At 52.9% G+C, this 13678-nt stretch overlaps 1 protein-coding gene across 16 annotated transcripts in view; it reads left to right on the forward strand.

Moving 5' to 3' along the window:
• Nucleotides 1–325: 325 nt before the first annotated feature.
• The window catches only part of GRK4 (G protein-coupled receptor kinase 4), a 53909-nt gene continuing 40556 nt past the window's right edge, over nt 326–13678 (forward strand). For 6 of the 16 annotated variants that reach the window (XM_005666504.4, XM_005666506.4, XM_013978503.3 and 3 more), the window contains exons 1-3: nt 326–415; nt 10158–10253; nt 12793–12905. In XM_005666504.4, the coding sequence (XP_005666561.1) occupies nt 364–415; nt 10158–10253; nt 12793–12905 (261 nt within the window). In that variant the 5' untranslated portion in view covers nt 326–363. The remainder of the gene's footprint in view (nt 416–10157; nt 10254–12792; nt 12906–13678) is intronic. The other 10 variants (XM_084971295.1, XM_084971297.1, XM_021100943.2 and 7 more) reach the window with 2 other exon arrangements.

Below are 13678 nucleotides of genomic sequence, written 5' to 3' on the forward strand. Positions count from 1 at the left end.
CCCCTCCCGGGCCATGGGGCCGCCAGCCTGGGCCACCGCGCGGCGGCAGTGACCGCGGGAACCCGCGGCGGCCGGGCTGTCAGAGCCCCCCGGCCCGCCCACGCCCCGGACCCCGAGGGTCGGGCGGGAGGCCGGCGCCGGGAACGTCCGAAGCAGCGGCGGCGCGGCTGGTGGCCGTGGCAGCGGCGGCGGCGGCAGAAGCGGGCGGTGGAGGGGCTGCAGCCCAGTGTGGCACCCGGCCCGGCGCCCGGCGAACCATGCGCGGAGGACGCGCCGCCGCCGCCCCCTCGAGTCCGCAAACCCCGGTCGCGGCGGCTGCAGAGGCGGCGGAGGCGGCGGCGGCGGCGGCGGCGGCGGTCGTCCATGGAGCTCGAGAACATCTTGGCCAACTCGCTGCTACTGAAAGCGCGCCAAGGTGGGTGCACAGCGGCGCCCCAGCCAGCCCTGGAACCCCGATCCCCGGGGGACCCTGCTGCGGGACCCAGATCTTCCGCAGAATCCCGAGCCGGTCCGCGCAGCCTCGCTCTCGGGCGCGGTCGGCTGGCGAGGGGTCAGTTTGGGCCCCCCTAAGGCTTAAGCTGCTTGGTCCCCTTTCAGCACCGCCTGACCCAAGTGAAGGTAGCCCGCGCTCTGCTCTGGTCCGTCTGAAGTCGCAGGGTCGCAGCGTTGCTTCAGCACCAGGCGACCCGTGTCCTACGGACCTGAGAGGGAGGAAGCCAGGCCAGCGAGTGAAGCCAGCAGAAGAGAACCATGTCTTGGTGGGATCTAAAGGACAAGAGGAGAATCCTGTAATCTACCCTGGCGAGGCCCTTCCAAGGGTGTTTAGCCTGTTAATTTTGACATAGCTTCTTGGCCTTTAGGTGTGAGAAGGTGTCTCAGACTTGACGGTGACAAGAGTGGATTTTAGCCCCACTAACGTGTTGAGTGAACAAGTCAGTAAGACTTAAGTGTGAAAACAGCAGTTGGCTCCGCCCTGCTCGAGACTCCAGGAGTAGAATCTCTGTCGAGGACCAGGTGTCGTCTCTCCTGCCTCTGGAGAGATGGGAGAGCGGGCAGCAGCGTCTGCCCGTGGTTCTTCCGTCCCTTCCCTCTTGCACAGTCAGAGTCAGAGAACAGAAAGTACCTGCAGAAGGCTGCATAGTTAAGACAATTTGAAGGAGCGTTTTCTGCTCCATCTCCCAGGGCTTCCGTCCTGGGTGCAGAGTGCAAAGAGGTGCTCCAGGGGACTTGGGGATGCTGTTGAAAAGCGTCAGTAAGTTCATCTTGTGATTGGGGTAGTGAATACTGTGCTGTGTGAGAAATGAACCTGGCACACAGATGTTTCAGACTTGGGTTGTTTTTTTTTAAGTACCCCCCCCTTTCCCATTTTGTCCTAAGTGCCTTTCTCTCAACACCCTGGAGATTCCGAATCAGAAATTCTTTTTTCTTTTCTTTTTTTTTTTTTTTTTTTGTCTTTTTAGGGCTGCACTGGCGGCATATGGAGGTTCCCAGGCTAGGGGTCCAATTGGAGCTGTAGCCACCAGTCTACAACAGAGCCACAGCATCGTGGGATCTGAGCCTCGTCTGTGATCTACACCACAGCTCATGGCAATCCTTCATCTACTGAGTCAAACCCGTGTCCTCATGGATGCTAGTTGGGTTCACTAACCGCAGCGCCATAACAGGAACTCAGGTTTTTTGTTTGTTTGTTTGTTTTGCTTTTTAGAGCCGCACCCGCTGCATTTGGAGATTCCCAGGATAGGGATCGAATTGAAGCTGTAGCTGCCAGCCTATGCCATAGCCACAGCAATGTGAAGCAGAAATTCTTGAAGTAACAGGGAGTGATAGAATTAGCTACTAAGTTTGGGGTTTAAATGGAAGGACTTTGAGTTAAGAAGTAGTGAGCTTTTATTATTATTATTATTATTTTTTTATTTTTTATTATTTTCACACTGTACAGCAAGGGGGTCAGGTCATCCTTAGATGTATACATTGCAGTTACAGTTTTTTCCCCCATATTATTTATTTTTAATTTTTTTTTTTTCCAGACAGCAATCCAAGAGCGCAACAGCAGTGACCCAAGCCGCTACAGTGATAAAGCCAGATCTTTAACTCACTGTGCCACCAGGGAACTCTAGAAGTAGTGAACTTGAATTTTGTAACGTGCTTTTTATATTGAGAGTTGTAGGAGTTCCTGCTGTGGCTCAGCAGTTAACAAAACTGACTAGGATCCGTGAGGATGCGAGTTTGATCCCTGGCCTCGCTTAGCGGGTTAGGGATCCAGCGTTGCTGTAAACTGAGACTTTATGGTGTGAAGAGAGGGTTTTAGCCCAACTTATGGTTTGATTGAACAAGTTAGCAAGACTTCAGTGTAAAAGCAGAAGTTGGCTCAGGCCTGCTCGGGGACCCCAGGTGTGGTGTAGGTTGCAGACTCAGCTCGGATCGGGCGTGGCTGTGGCTGTGGTGGAGGCCGGCAGCTGTAGCTCCGATTAGACCCCTGGCCTGGGAACCTCCATATGCCACGGGTGCGGCCCGAAGAAAAAAAGAGTTGGAACGAGAGACCTCACTGTCCGTGTGCCAACCTGAATTATCATGAGTAGAAGAGCTGCGGCGGCGGGGAGTCCTCAGAGCGTGTGGCTCCGGCAGCACTTGACTGGGGCTGGCGCCGCTCACTCTGAACTCCGCGTTGGTCAGAGACGGGAAGCGTCCTCCGACTGAGGCTAAAACGGCTTTCTTTCCCCTCTGCCTTCGTATGTGGGTATAATGTACCACCAGGGAATAGTGTACCAAGCAGGCTTCCTTATAACGCTGTGGAGCTTAGACAGCGAGGTGAGGATAAGTGGCCTAGAAACGCTGATGAAAATGGAAGCACGGCTTTCTGCCTAGAGCCTAGGACGGCGGTGATAGTCTCCCAAGAGTTAGCTTTCCTTTTCGTTCCCTACAGTATTATGGTGTCGAGACTCATGGGGCCTGTCCCCAGGCAGTGTTGAAAGAGCTGTTGGCGCTCCCTGGTGGCTCGGCGGGTCCAGGATCTGGCATTGACGTGCTGCGCTGTGGGTTCAGTCCCCGGGCCAGGGACTTCTGCGGGCCTCAGGCGCAGCAGAGAGCGAGCGAGCGGGAGTTAGGATGCCAGTGTGGTCACTGTTTAGAGAAGTAGAATTCGGAATACCAGAAAGATGGGGCGTTCCCGTTGTGGCGCAGCGGAAACGAATCCAGCTAGAAACCATGAGGTTGTGGGTTCGATCCCTGGCGTCGATCAGTGGGTTAAGGATCCGGCGTTGCCATGAGCTGTGGTGTAGGTCACAGACGCGGCTCGGATCCCGAGTGGCTGTGGCTGTGGTGTAGGCCGGCGAGTACAGCTCCGATTAGACCCCTAACCTGGGAACTTCCGTATGCCAGGGGTGCGGCCCTAGAAGAGAAAAAAAAGGAAAGAAATATTAGAAAGATGTGAATACTAAGTGCCAAGCGTTGGTTATGATTTAGGGCTGTTTTCCCAAGATGTAAACTGTGTTTACTTGCTTTAGAAGCTTATAGACTATTTCTCAGGAAATGTCCTCCTGGACTTGTGTCTGTTTGTGGTTAGTCCCTCATTTGGTCTCTCTGGTTCACATGTTAGGAAGTTATCATCCAAAACACAGCACGACATGAAGTTCCCGTCGTGGGGCAGCAGAAGCCAATCCGACTAGCACCCCTGAGGTTGCAGGTTCAGTCCCTGGCCTCGGTGAGTAGGTTAAGGATCTGGCGTTGCCGTGAGCTGTGATGTAGGTCGCAGACACAACTCCAATCCCATGTTGCTGTGACTGTGGTGTAGGTCGCAGACGTGGCTCGGATCCCGCATGGCTGTGGCTGTGGTGTAGGCCAGAAACTGTAGCTCTGATTAGACCCCTAGCCTGGGAACCTCCGTATGCCGAGGGCACGGCCCTAAAAAGACAAAAGACAAAAAAACACCAAAACACAGCACGGCGGTTATTTGTCGGTCCTGGGAATCACTGTTTTGGTTTAACGTTTTTATTAGTGAGTCCAGTCCTTTTTTAGATTTGTTTCAGGTAACATCAGCGTCGTTCTCTTTTTGGTCTCAGATAGGTTTGTTAGCAGGTGGCACTCAATTGGAGAAGTCGCGTGTGTGTCCTGGTGCCTGGAGCACTCTAAGGACGTGTGAAGTGATCCTTTTGTTAGTAAAGTGAAACACAAAAATCACTCTTCTTTTGAGAGTTGGGATTTTTTCTTCCCCTTGCAATACACTTGTTAAGCAATTTATGACCATTAATCGCTTTAAATAAGCTGAGGCTTTTTCCCATCATACTTCTGAGGAGACTGGAATTCCATTTTACCTCGTAGAGCAAGTGCCGCATCAGCGCAGACAGGGCCCGTGTGACCTGGGTACCTTGAGTACGGGTTTTGATCTTGTATTTGGCAGTTCCGTTCTGATTTCAGCTTGTGTGAGACCGCGCGTTTCTTTCCGCTCCACGCCTGCAGCTAGTTGGTGTGCCTGTGGCGTTAATGCTTTCTTGCTGAGCCTCCTCCCAGGATCTTTAGTTGCAAGGAGCTGCTGGAAGGAGCTTGTAAGCCTTTTGATCCCAAAGGTGTGATGGCCCACAGTTTCGTTCCTTGCTTGCACTTCATTTGTTTCTACACCCGAGAGGGAGGGAAGGCGTTTTCGTTGCGTAGATGAGCAACTTTTTGTGTTCCTTTGAACACATGTTCCTGTAAGTTTTGGCCCTTCTTGCTTTTTCTCTTGTTTGCTTCTTTCCGCCTTTCAGGGCCCAGTTCGCCTTCATCCTCCTCATAGTCTCTGTTCTTCCAGCCCAGAGGCACTCTGCTGTCTGGGAATTTGGAACTTGAGGTTCAGAGCACAGGGTTGTCAGTGGTGCTTTCTCGGGCTGAGCTGGAGTCTGTGTAAGGGCAGGACGTAGCTCTCCCCTTTTTTAGCCTTACGGGCTGGCCTGTGATTGATGCGTAGTCAGCAATTGGAGATGAAGGGGCAATTGGTTATTTTCTAAACTCGAGAATGAGAAGGGGAAATGGATGCTGAAAACCGAAGAGTTGAATTGCTAAGGAAGAGGTAAAGCGTGCTGCGGGCTTGGCCGCAGCGCCCGGTGGCCGGCAGGAACCGCTGGCTCTGTCCGGGCAGCGTGCGAGTGCTTCTTGCGCATCCCCACCCCCACCTCTGGCTGCTCCTGTGCCTCCTGGACTCTTGGCAGTTCTCCTTCGCCGTGCTGAGGAGAGGCTGCTTGGAGCCACGCGGGACTGCGCTTGGCGCTTAGGAAGCGTGGCGGCTGTGGCTGTAGGTTTGTCTTGTCCGGAGTCGGGGTGAGGAGCCGGCAGGCTAACATCGCAGTTGTGATCCTGGCTGCTTGTCTCTGGCCTGTTCTCATTCTTAGGGTTTCCAAAGGCAGAGCTTCTCTCTTCCTGAATCCCCAGGTCTTTGAATCGCATTTACCCTTGAGCTTTGTTAAGCTCATTGCGGCACACCAGCCCGCTCTCCTCTCCTTGTCCCCTGCAGCAGAGTGTGCCTGCCCCTTCTTGCCTCCAGGCTGTGCCCTTGTGCCTGGCACAGCCTTGTTCTCCTCCACAGTCTGGCTCTGGGGAAGGTCCACCTTCCTCCAAGGTGTCCTCACCGCGCCCCTCGAGCCACTACCAGCCCAGCAGGAGCTGTCGATGCTCTGGGCACCCTCGGGGCAGCTTTGAGTCTCCCTTTGGGTGTCACCAGCCTACAGCACTGTGCTGGCCCCAGCCTGGTCTCTGCAAGTGCCCAGTGATGGCTGAAGGACAAGAGAGCACGTCTCTGGAAGACGTTACTGGGGGTAACCAGGAATTACGTTTGCAGAATAAACTGTGCTTCTAGACCTGCAGTCTGGAAATGGGCAGCAAGATCTGAGGTTTTATTCAACTTTGGGATATCAGTCGGCTCCGTACTTGTAAATGCTAAGTGCTTTTTATTTCATTTTGAAGGAATATTTTCATCGTTGTGTTAAATCGGCGTTAAAATGATGATTGTATCTGCAGCGCCACCTGCGGGCCCCTCTCCTTTGATGTTCATCGCCAGCAGAGGGCAGAGCCAACCCGAGCGAGTTACAGGGTTAGCAGAAGGCCGGGCACAGGTGTTTTCTTTTCAGAGGGTAAAGCTCTGTTTCCATCGAGTTGAAGGAGAGCTCCTAGTTCAGGGGACCCAGGGCGAGTTACCTTTGCAGCCCTTTTCCGCTGTGCTGACCCCCTCACTCCCTGGCAGGACGCTGTGCCTGACTGAGCATTGGCGTCGTAGCCCCTTTTATGAGTGGTGTTCTGGAAACCGATGCTGGCACATCCTCAGGCCCTGGATGTGTGAGGCTGACCGGCTGCCGAAGGGGGGTGTCTTCCCTGAATGGGCTTATTCCTCCCTTTGGTAGTGAAGTGACTTGCCCAAGGCCGTGTTGCTAGCAGGTGGCAGCGTCGGGGTTCAAACCCAGTCTGTCTGGCCCCAAGTTCACGTGCTAACCCACCGTGCGATGCGTCTGTTGAAAGGCTTCCCCTGCTTACTGCACTTAGTGGAAATGGGTTGACGTTTTGTCTTTAGCGTCTGGCAGGACACCAGCTTCCTGAAGGTGGGAAGCTGGCTCTCTGCCTGTGGGAGACACAGGTGACAAAAGGTGGGATGGGGCAGGGAAGGTGGGGCCTTGAGTCTTCATCTCTGTCCCAGCATCCGGAGCTCAAGAGCCAAGGCTGTGGCTCAGGGTCACGGGCGCTGCTGCGGGGGCGGAAGTGGGGGTGGGGCTCCCGGGATGGGTCGGGGCCTGACCTGGAGCCCCTCTGCTGGTGTGTCTTTAGGAGGTTTGCCGGCAGGCTGGCCGTGGGGCCCAACCCCGGGGTTCTTGAAGGAACGCCCTTTCCTAGAGCTGAGAATGCAGTCGTCCCCACTGCTTCTGTTCTGCTTCCTTAAAGATAACCAACACTTTAAATTTGTATTTGTTTTCTTACTTTACGGCCACACCCACACGTCCTGGGGATGGGGCCCACGTCAGTGCCATGAGTGCCCTCATAAGCCAGCCCCCGGGGGCTCGCCCATCCCCCGTGCCCCGTGAGGACGCCACCTGTGAACCAGGACGCAGGCTCTCCTCGCCAGCGCCCTGGCCGCAGACCTCAGCTCCGGAGCGTCGAGGCGCAGGTGTCTGTGGTGTTGGGTTCCAGCCGCCCAGACGCACTGCCACCTCTCCAGGGCCGACACACTGATTCTTTGCGTGGTTCCTGCTGTAGTCGTCCTGGTGGCTTTTCTGGAGCAGAGTCCTGATGGTTTCAGACTCTAGGAGCTTCCTGCTGTTTGACGAGGAGACGAGAGTCACTTGAACCGAGTCCTCCGTCTCCTCGTCCCTGTCCGTGTGGTGATGTCACTGTTCGTAATTCTCACGTCAGTTTTCTCTAGACCTTCAGTTAAGCTTAGAGCACTCATTCTCGGTTTCTTCTGATGGTATTTGAGCCAAAATATTTCCAATAAAAAAGAAAAAGCGTTTTCGTTTTTGGTGATTGGAACATTGATAAACGCTTGTCAGGAGCTCTTGTTGTGGCTCAGTGGGTTATGAACCTGGGTGGTATCCATGAGGATGCACTTTCGATCCCTGGCATTGCCCAGTGGGTTAAGGATCGGCGTTAGGTGTGACCCTAAAAAGAAAAAAAATTGTTGCAATAGCCTTTCCTTTTTTGGCTGCACCTCTTGCACTTCCTGGGCCAGGGATCAAACGCACAGCGCAGCAGCGACCTGAGCCACTGCCGCGACAACGCCGGATCCGAGTGCTCACTGCCCAACAGACCTTAACACTGTACCGTACGTCCTTTCTTTCAAGAAATAAACGTTACGGGTATATTTGAAACACCTGTGTATCTCTCCAAGGTCCCAGGCCCTTCCCTCATTCCCCAGAGATAACCAGGGTCTCTGTGAACTTGAGTTTTGGGGGTTTTTTGGTTTTGCTTTTTAGGGCCACACCCGCAGCACATGAGGTTCCCAGGCTAAGGGTTGAATCAGAGCCACAGCCTACACCACAGCCACAGCAACATGGGATCCGAGCTGTGTCTGCAACCTACACCATAGCCACAGCACGGTACCGCCGGATCCTTAACCCACTGAGTGAGACCAGGGATTGAACCCACATCCTCATGGTTATTAGTTGGGTTTGTTTCTGCTGAGCCACAATGGGAACTCTCAGGAAGCCCATTTGTATTGAAATAGTTCTAAAATTTTTAATGGAATTCGTGTTCTAGCACATGGTATGTTATTAGAGTATAAATGACAAGGCATGTAAAACACAGGCTAATTAAGTGCATCTTTTAAAGATCTGTGAGTGTGAGGCTCTCGTTACTCTGTTGGAGTAGGGCTTTTAAGCCGAGGGCTGGCCTTGGGCTCACCTGCCCCTGTGTGTTGACCAGTACAGCTATAGAGAAGGGATGGCTGGCCTCCTGGTGTGAGAGCTCAGGGCTGGGCCGTCTGGTGTCTGAACGACTGACCACCAGGCACAGAGCTGCCTACAAGGGGGTCTCCGAAGCACCTGCAGACAGTCTGGCAGCTGGTCTGGCACCTGTATCGTAATTTCAGAGTAGTGATTGTGGAGTCTCTTGGTGATGAACCCGCAGGTCCTGCTAATGTGATTGTATGCTTGCCTACCTTTATGGTGGAGGGGAATGATGGATTTTAGTGGGCAATTTGTGAAAATAAAAGATTACTTTCTCAGAGTTCCTGTTGTGGTGCTGCAGAAACGAATCCAGCGACTATCCATGAGGCTGTGGTGTGGTGGCTGTGGTGTAGTCCGGCAGCTGCAGCTCCTATTTGACCTCCTATTTGTCCCTAGCCTGGGAACCTCCATATGCCACGAGTGTGGCCCTAAAAAGCAAAAAAAAAAAAAAAAAAAAAAAAAAAAGATTTTCTTTTCATCTGAATTCACGGACACTCTGATATCTGCTGTGGTTCCCAGGTTAAGAATCTTGTTCCAGGAGTTCCTTGGTGCCTCTTCAGGTTAAGAATCTGGCGTTGTCACTGCTGTGACTCTGGTTTGATCCCTGGCCTGGGAACTTCTGCATGCTGCGGCTGCAGCAAAAACAACTTTTAAAGAATCTTGTTCTAAAATAGTAATATATTGGAGTTCCCCTTGTGGCTTAGTGGAAATGAATCTGAGTAGTATCCATGAGGATGCGGGTTCGATCCCTGGCCTCACTCAGTGGATTAAGGATCTGGCGTTGCCGTGAGCTGTGGCCTAGGTCGCAGACATGGCTTGGAGCCCAAGTTGGCTATGACTGTGGGGTAGGCTGGCAGCTCTAGCTCTAATTTGAACCCTAGCTTAGGAACTTCCATATGCCAGAGGTGCGGCCCTAAAAAGCAGAAAAAATGAAATAAAATAAAATAGCAGTATATTGTTCATAGCTACACACACACACGCAATATTTACAGATGGATGGGAATAATACATATTAAATTCATGATTGTGACTGACGGTATATGTCACAAAATTATAAAAGTGATTACGATTGGCACAACGTGGTAAATCATCTGTAATTCAAAAAGTAGTTGTGGCACATTCATGGTAGAGACGAAGTCAGAAACCTCTCACTCTCCAGCAGGCTTCACAGACCAGGAGCCACTGGGTCGAGGTCTTCTTCATGGGGTACGGTGGGTATCTTGGCCGTCCTGGTTGTCGATGAAGGCACAGCCCTGTGACAAAGGCGATGTCCTCATTGGTCCAGAAGGGTCACTTGAGTTCGGAGCCCAGCCTGCCCGCGGACCGGCTCTAAGGCCTTGGGCAGATGACCCCACGTTCCTGCCTTGTTTCCACGCCTGTGAGGTCAGGGCTACAGCAGGGGCTCTCCACCAGCGCCGGCCCCGAGGGGCGGGCTCGGAGAGCAACCCGTGAGCTTCCGCAAGGGGGGCTGGCTCGCGGGCAACTTGCTGTAAGAGCCGCTTGGTGCCTTGCCCAGCGCCACCTGGCTCTTGCCCTGCTCCCCCTCAGCCCTCTGAGCCTCTCCCATCTCCAGTTTTTCCGTCCACTCGGTTCTCGAACCCTCTCTGCTGTCTGCTCCGGGGGATTCTCACACACGGTCAGGCCGCCTTCCGGATGGCTCATCGCAGGCGTCCCCGCGGCTTAGCCAGGGCACACTGGTGGACGCAGCCACTGGAAACGGCCTCTCTGACGGTTAAAAATGCCTCTTGTTTCGGAATTTAGGAGGACGTAGCAAGAAAAGCGGTCGTAGCAAGAAATGGAGGGAGATGCTGAGGCTGCCCCCGGTCAGCCAGTGCAGCGAGCTCCGGCAGTCCCTCGGTGAGTGAGCAGGCCGGCCCGCCCGGGTCCCGAGGTCGCGTCCGGCGTTGTACCGAGCCTCTGGGAGATGTCACTCTTTCTTGCGTCCGTGTTGGCTTCAGATGTCGCATTATGGGCGCTCCTCACGTCTCGGTGACTCCTCCTAGGAAAACCCTGTCGATTTCCTGGAGTTCCCACTGTGGCGCAGTGGTTTCATGATCTGGCTTTTTTCTGTGGTGCTGCAGGTTCAACCCCTGCCCAGCACAGTGAGTTAGGGATCTGGCGTTGCTGCAGCTGTGGCATAGGTTTGTGGCCGCAGCTCAGGTTTGACCCCTGGCCTGGGAACTTTCACATGTCGCAGGGGTGGCTGGGGAAACACCCAACTCTCAACTTTTAAAAAATACCACTTTTTGACTACCTTGTGTCCTTTGTTTTAAATTTTTAATTTTTTTGTCTGTGCCCTCAGTGTGCAGAAGTTCCCAGGCCAAGGGTCAAACCTTTGTCACACCACACCAGTGGCAATGCTGGATCCTTAACTGCGAGGCCACCGAGGAACGCCTGTTTTTAAAATACAGTTAGTGACTATCCCTAAAATGAAATGTGGTAGCAAACTCGGGCAAAGAGGGTTGTAGGATTTCTGCAGTACCGTTGCTGACAGTTGTTGAAACAAGCAGTTGTGCCCTGGCAACCAAAGTTTATATCCTTGTGTGTATTTTCCACATGCAAATCCAGGCATACGAAGTGGGACTTAGAGTCCTTGATATACCTGGCATCAGTAAACCCTTTAGTTGAGAAATTTGTTGTGGCTTGCTTGCTTTTCATGAATTTCATTCAGTTCTTCACCGTTAGAGCTGCTCTAGGAGGACCTCGACATCAGTGTGTTCAAGTTCGGCGCCACTGCCGAAAGAGCAGCTGATTTTTCTTGCTGAAGTTGAACTGAACCTAAAATTTTGCGTCACATCTCTCGCAGTACTTTGAGCAAATATTAGCGCCTTATTCTCAAAACAGTATCCGTATTTGGGGTAAAGTAAGTTATACAACATATTATCGCACTGAAAAGGAAAAAAAAAACAGTTAAAAAAATCATTAGGCGTTCCCATTGTGGCTCAGCAGTAATGAACCCGACCAGGATCCATGGAGTGTGGGTTCCACCCTGGCCTCGCTCAGTGGGTTAAGGATCAGCGTTGCCGTGAGCGGTGGTGTAGTTCTCAGATGCAGCTCGGATCCCAGTTGCTGTGGTGGAGGCTGGTGGCTACAATTCCAATTTGACCCTAGCGTGGGAACTTCCATATGCTGAAGATGTGGCCCTAAAAAAAAAAAAAAAGTCACTAAAGCAGAGTTCCCGCCATGGCACAGTAGGTTAAGAGTCGACTGCAGCTGCTCTGGTTGCTGTGGAGGCACAGGTTCAGTCCCCAGCCTGGCGCAGTGGGTTAAAAGGATATAGCACAGCTATGGCTTGGATTCAGTCCCTGGTCCGGGAACTTCCATATGCTGTAGGTGAGGCCATAAAATTAAAAAAAGAAAAGAAAAACTCCCTAAGCCTGTGCAGTGTGTGTTACTAGTGAAAGAATGGGAAGGGAGGGATCAAAATGAAAAAGAGCTTTTAAAAAAATCTAATTTAGGAGTTCCTGTCGTGGCTCAGTGGTTAATGAACCCGACTAGGAACCACGAGGTTGCGGGTTTGATCCCTGGCCTCCCTCAGTGAGTTAAGGATCCGGCTTTGCCGTGAGCTGTGGTGTAGGTCGCAGACATGGCTCATATCCTTTGTTGCTGTGGCTCTGGCGTAGGCCGGTGGCTACAGCTCCAATTCGACCCCTAGCCTGGGAACCTCCATATGCCACGGGTGCGGCCCTAAAGAGACAAAAGACAAAAAAAATAAAATAAAAAACCTAACTTAGTGCATTTCCTGTGGTGTTATTTCCCATGCATGTAATTTGTGCCAAACACATGGAGTGAGTGGCGCAGTAGAAGGCCAGACCCAGACCTCTTTCCTGCCTCTTTGTTCCCCGAGGAATGCCCCCTGTACCCCCACCTCAAGTCGTTCTTCTGGAAGGGGAGCTATGGCTTTCTTTTATTTTTTAATTAAAAAATTTTTTCCTTCTTTTTGTCTTTTTAGGGGCACACCCACAGCATATGGAGGTTCCCAGGCGAGGGGTCGAATCGGAGCTGTAGCCACCAGCCTCCAACACAGCCACAGCAACTCGGGATCAGAGCCACAACAGCGACCTACACCACAGCTCACAGCAACGCCGGATCGTTCACCCACTGAGCAAGGGCAGGGACCGAACCCGCAACCTCATGGTTCCTAGTCGGATTCGTTAACCACTGCGCCACGATGGGAACTCCCATGTGCCTTTCTTTATCAGTTCTTCCAGCTGCCTTTGGCTCTGCCCAGCAGGTACTTTGATTTTAAGTATTCCTGCTAGGCCAGTATAAATCGTAGGTAAAACAGTGGTTTGGAAGATAATCCTGCAGGTACTCCTCTTGACTTTTAGAGAGTCGGGTGAAAGCGGTCAGGTTCAGAAAAGCGTGTGTTTGTTTCCTGTCCCTCTTCACCCAGAGAAGGAGTACAGCAGTCTGTGTGACAAGCAGCCCATCGGAAGACTCCTCTTCAGGCAGTTCTGTGCGACCAGGCCTGCGCTGGGGAGGTGCGTCGAGTTCCTGGATGCCGTGGTAAGGCCGTCGCTCAGGCTCAGCCACCCGGTCGTGTGCTTCTGCAAACGAAAAGCCAGGCTGAGCTCTCGGAGGGGACACCTCGGGCGGGGCCTTGGTGCCACGTTGCTTTTTTGGGTTAAAGCGCGGGAAGAGGCAGTTTGTGTCTCTCCCTCTCCAGGTGTCTGGTGAGTGACTTTGAAACCTGCCACTTCAGCCTGAAGGAGGTGGGAGCCGCTGATGAAGACAGCACGCCCGCCGTCTAACTTCCTCTAGCGCTGCCGTGGGCCTAAACCGCTCTAACCGGAGGGGCCACGGAGGGAAGGGAGCCGCTCTAAGGAGGAGGGCCACGCTGCGCGGAACTCGCTGTGGTTTATGAGTTCTCCAGCGTTCCCATGTGTCCAGTCTGATACTTGCTGTGATTCCCCTTAGGTAAAGAAATTCTATGCTTCTAAACCCTTAGAGCTATCACTGGCAAGCCCAGAAATTCCAAAAGTACAAGGTTGAGAAGCAGCTTAACAAGAGGTTGGTAGGACTTAATAGAAAAGCCCTCTTCCGTAGTTCCCGTCGTGGCGCAGTGGTTAACGAACCCGACTAGAAACCATGAGGTTGCGGGTTCGGTCCCTGGCCTTTCTCAGTGGGTTAATGATCTGGCGTTGCCGTGAGCTGTGGTGTAGGTTGCAGACGCGGCTCGGATCCCGCGTTGCTGTGGCTCTGGCGTAGGCTGGCGGCTACAGGTCCGATTCGACCCCTAGCCTGGGAACCTCCATGTGCCAAGGGAGCGGCCCAAGAAA

The sequence above is a fragment of the Sus scrofa genome, chromosome 8 (genome assembly GCF_054392235.1).
Source record: "Sus scrofa isolate SSC_HxYL_T2T_F1_AM1 chromosome 8, Sscrofa_HxYL_maternal_Yorkshire_Landrace_v2.0, whole genome shotgun sequence".
NCBI classification, from domain to species: domain Eukaryota; kingdom Metazoa; phylum Chordata; class Mammalia; order Artiodactyla; family Suidae; genus Sus; species Sus scrofa.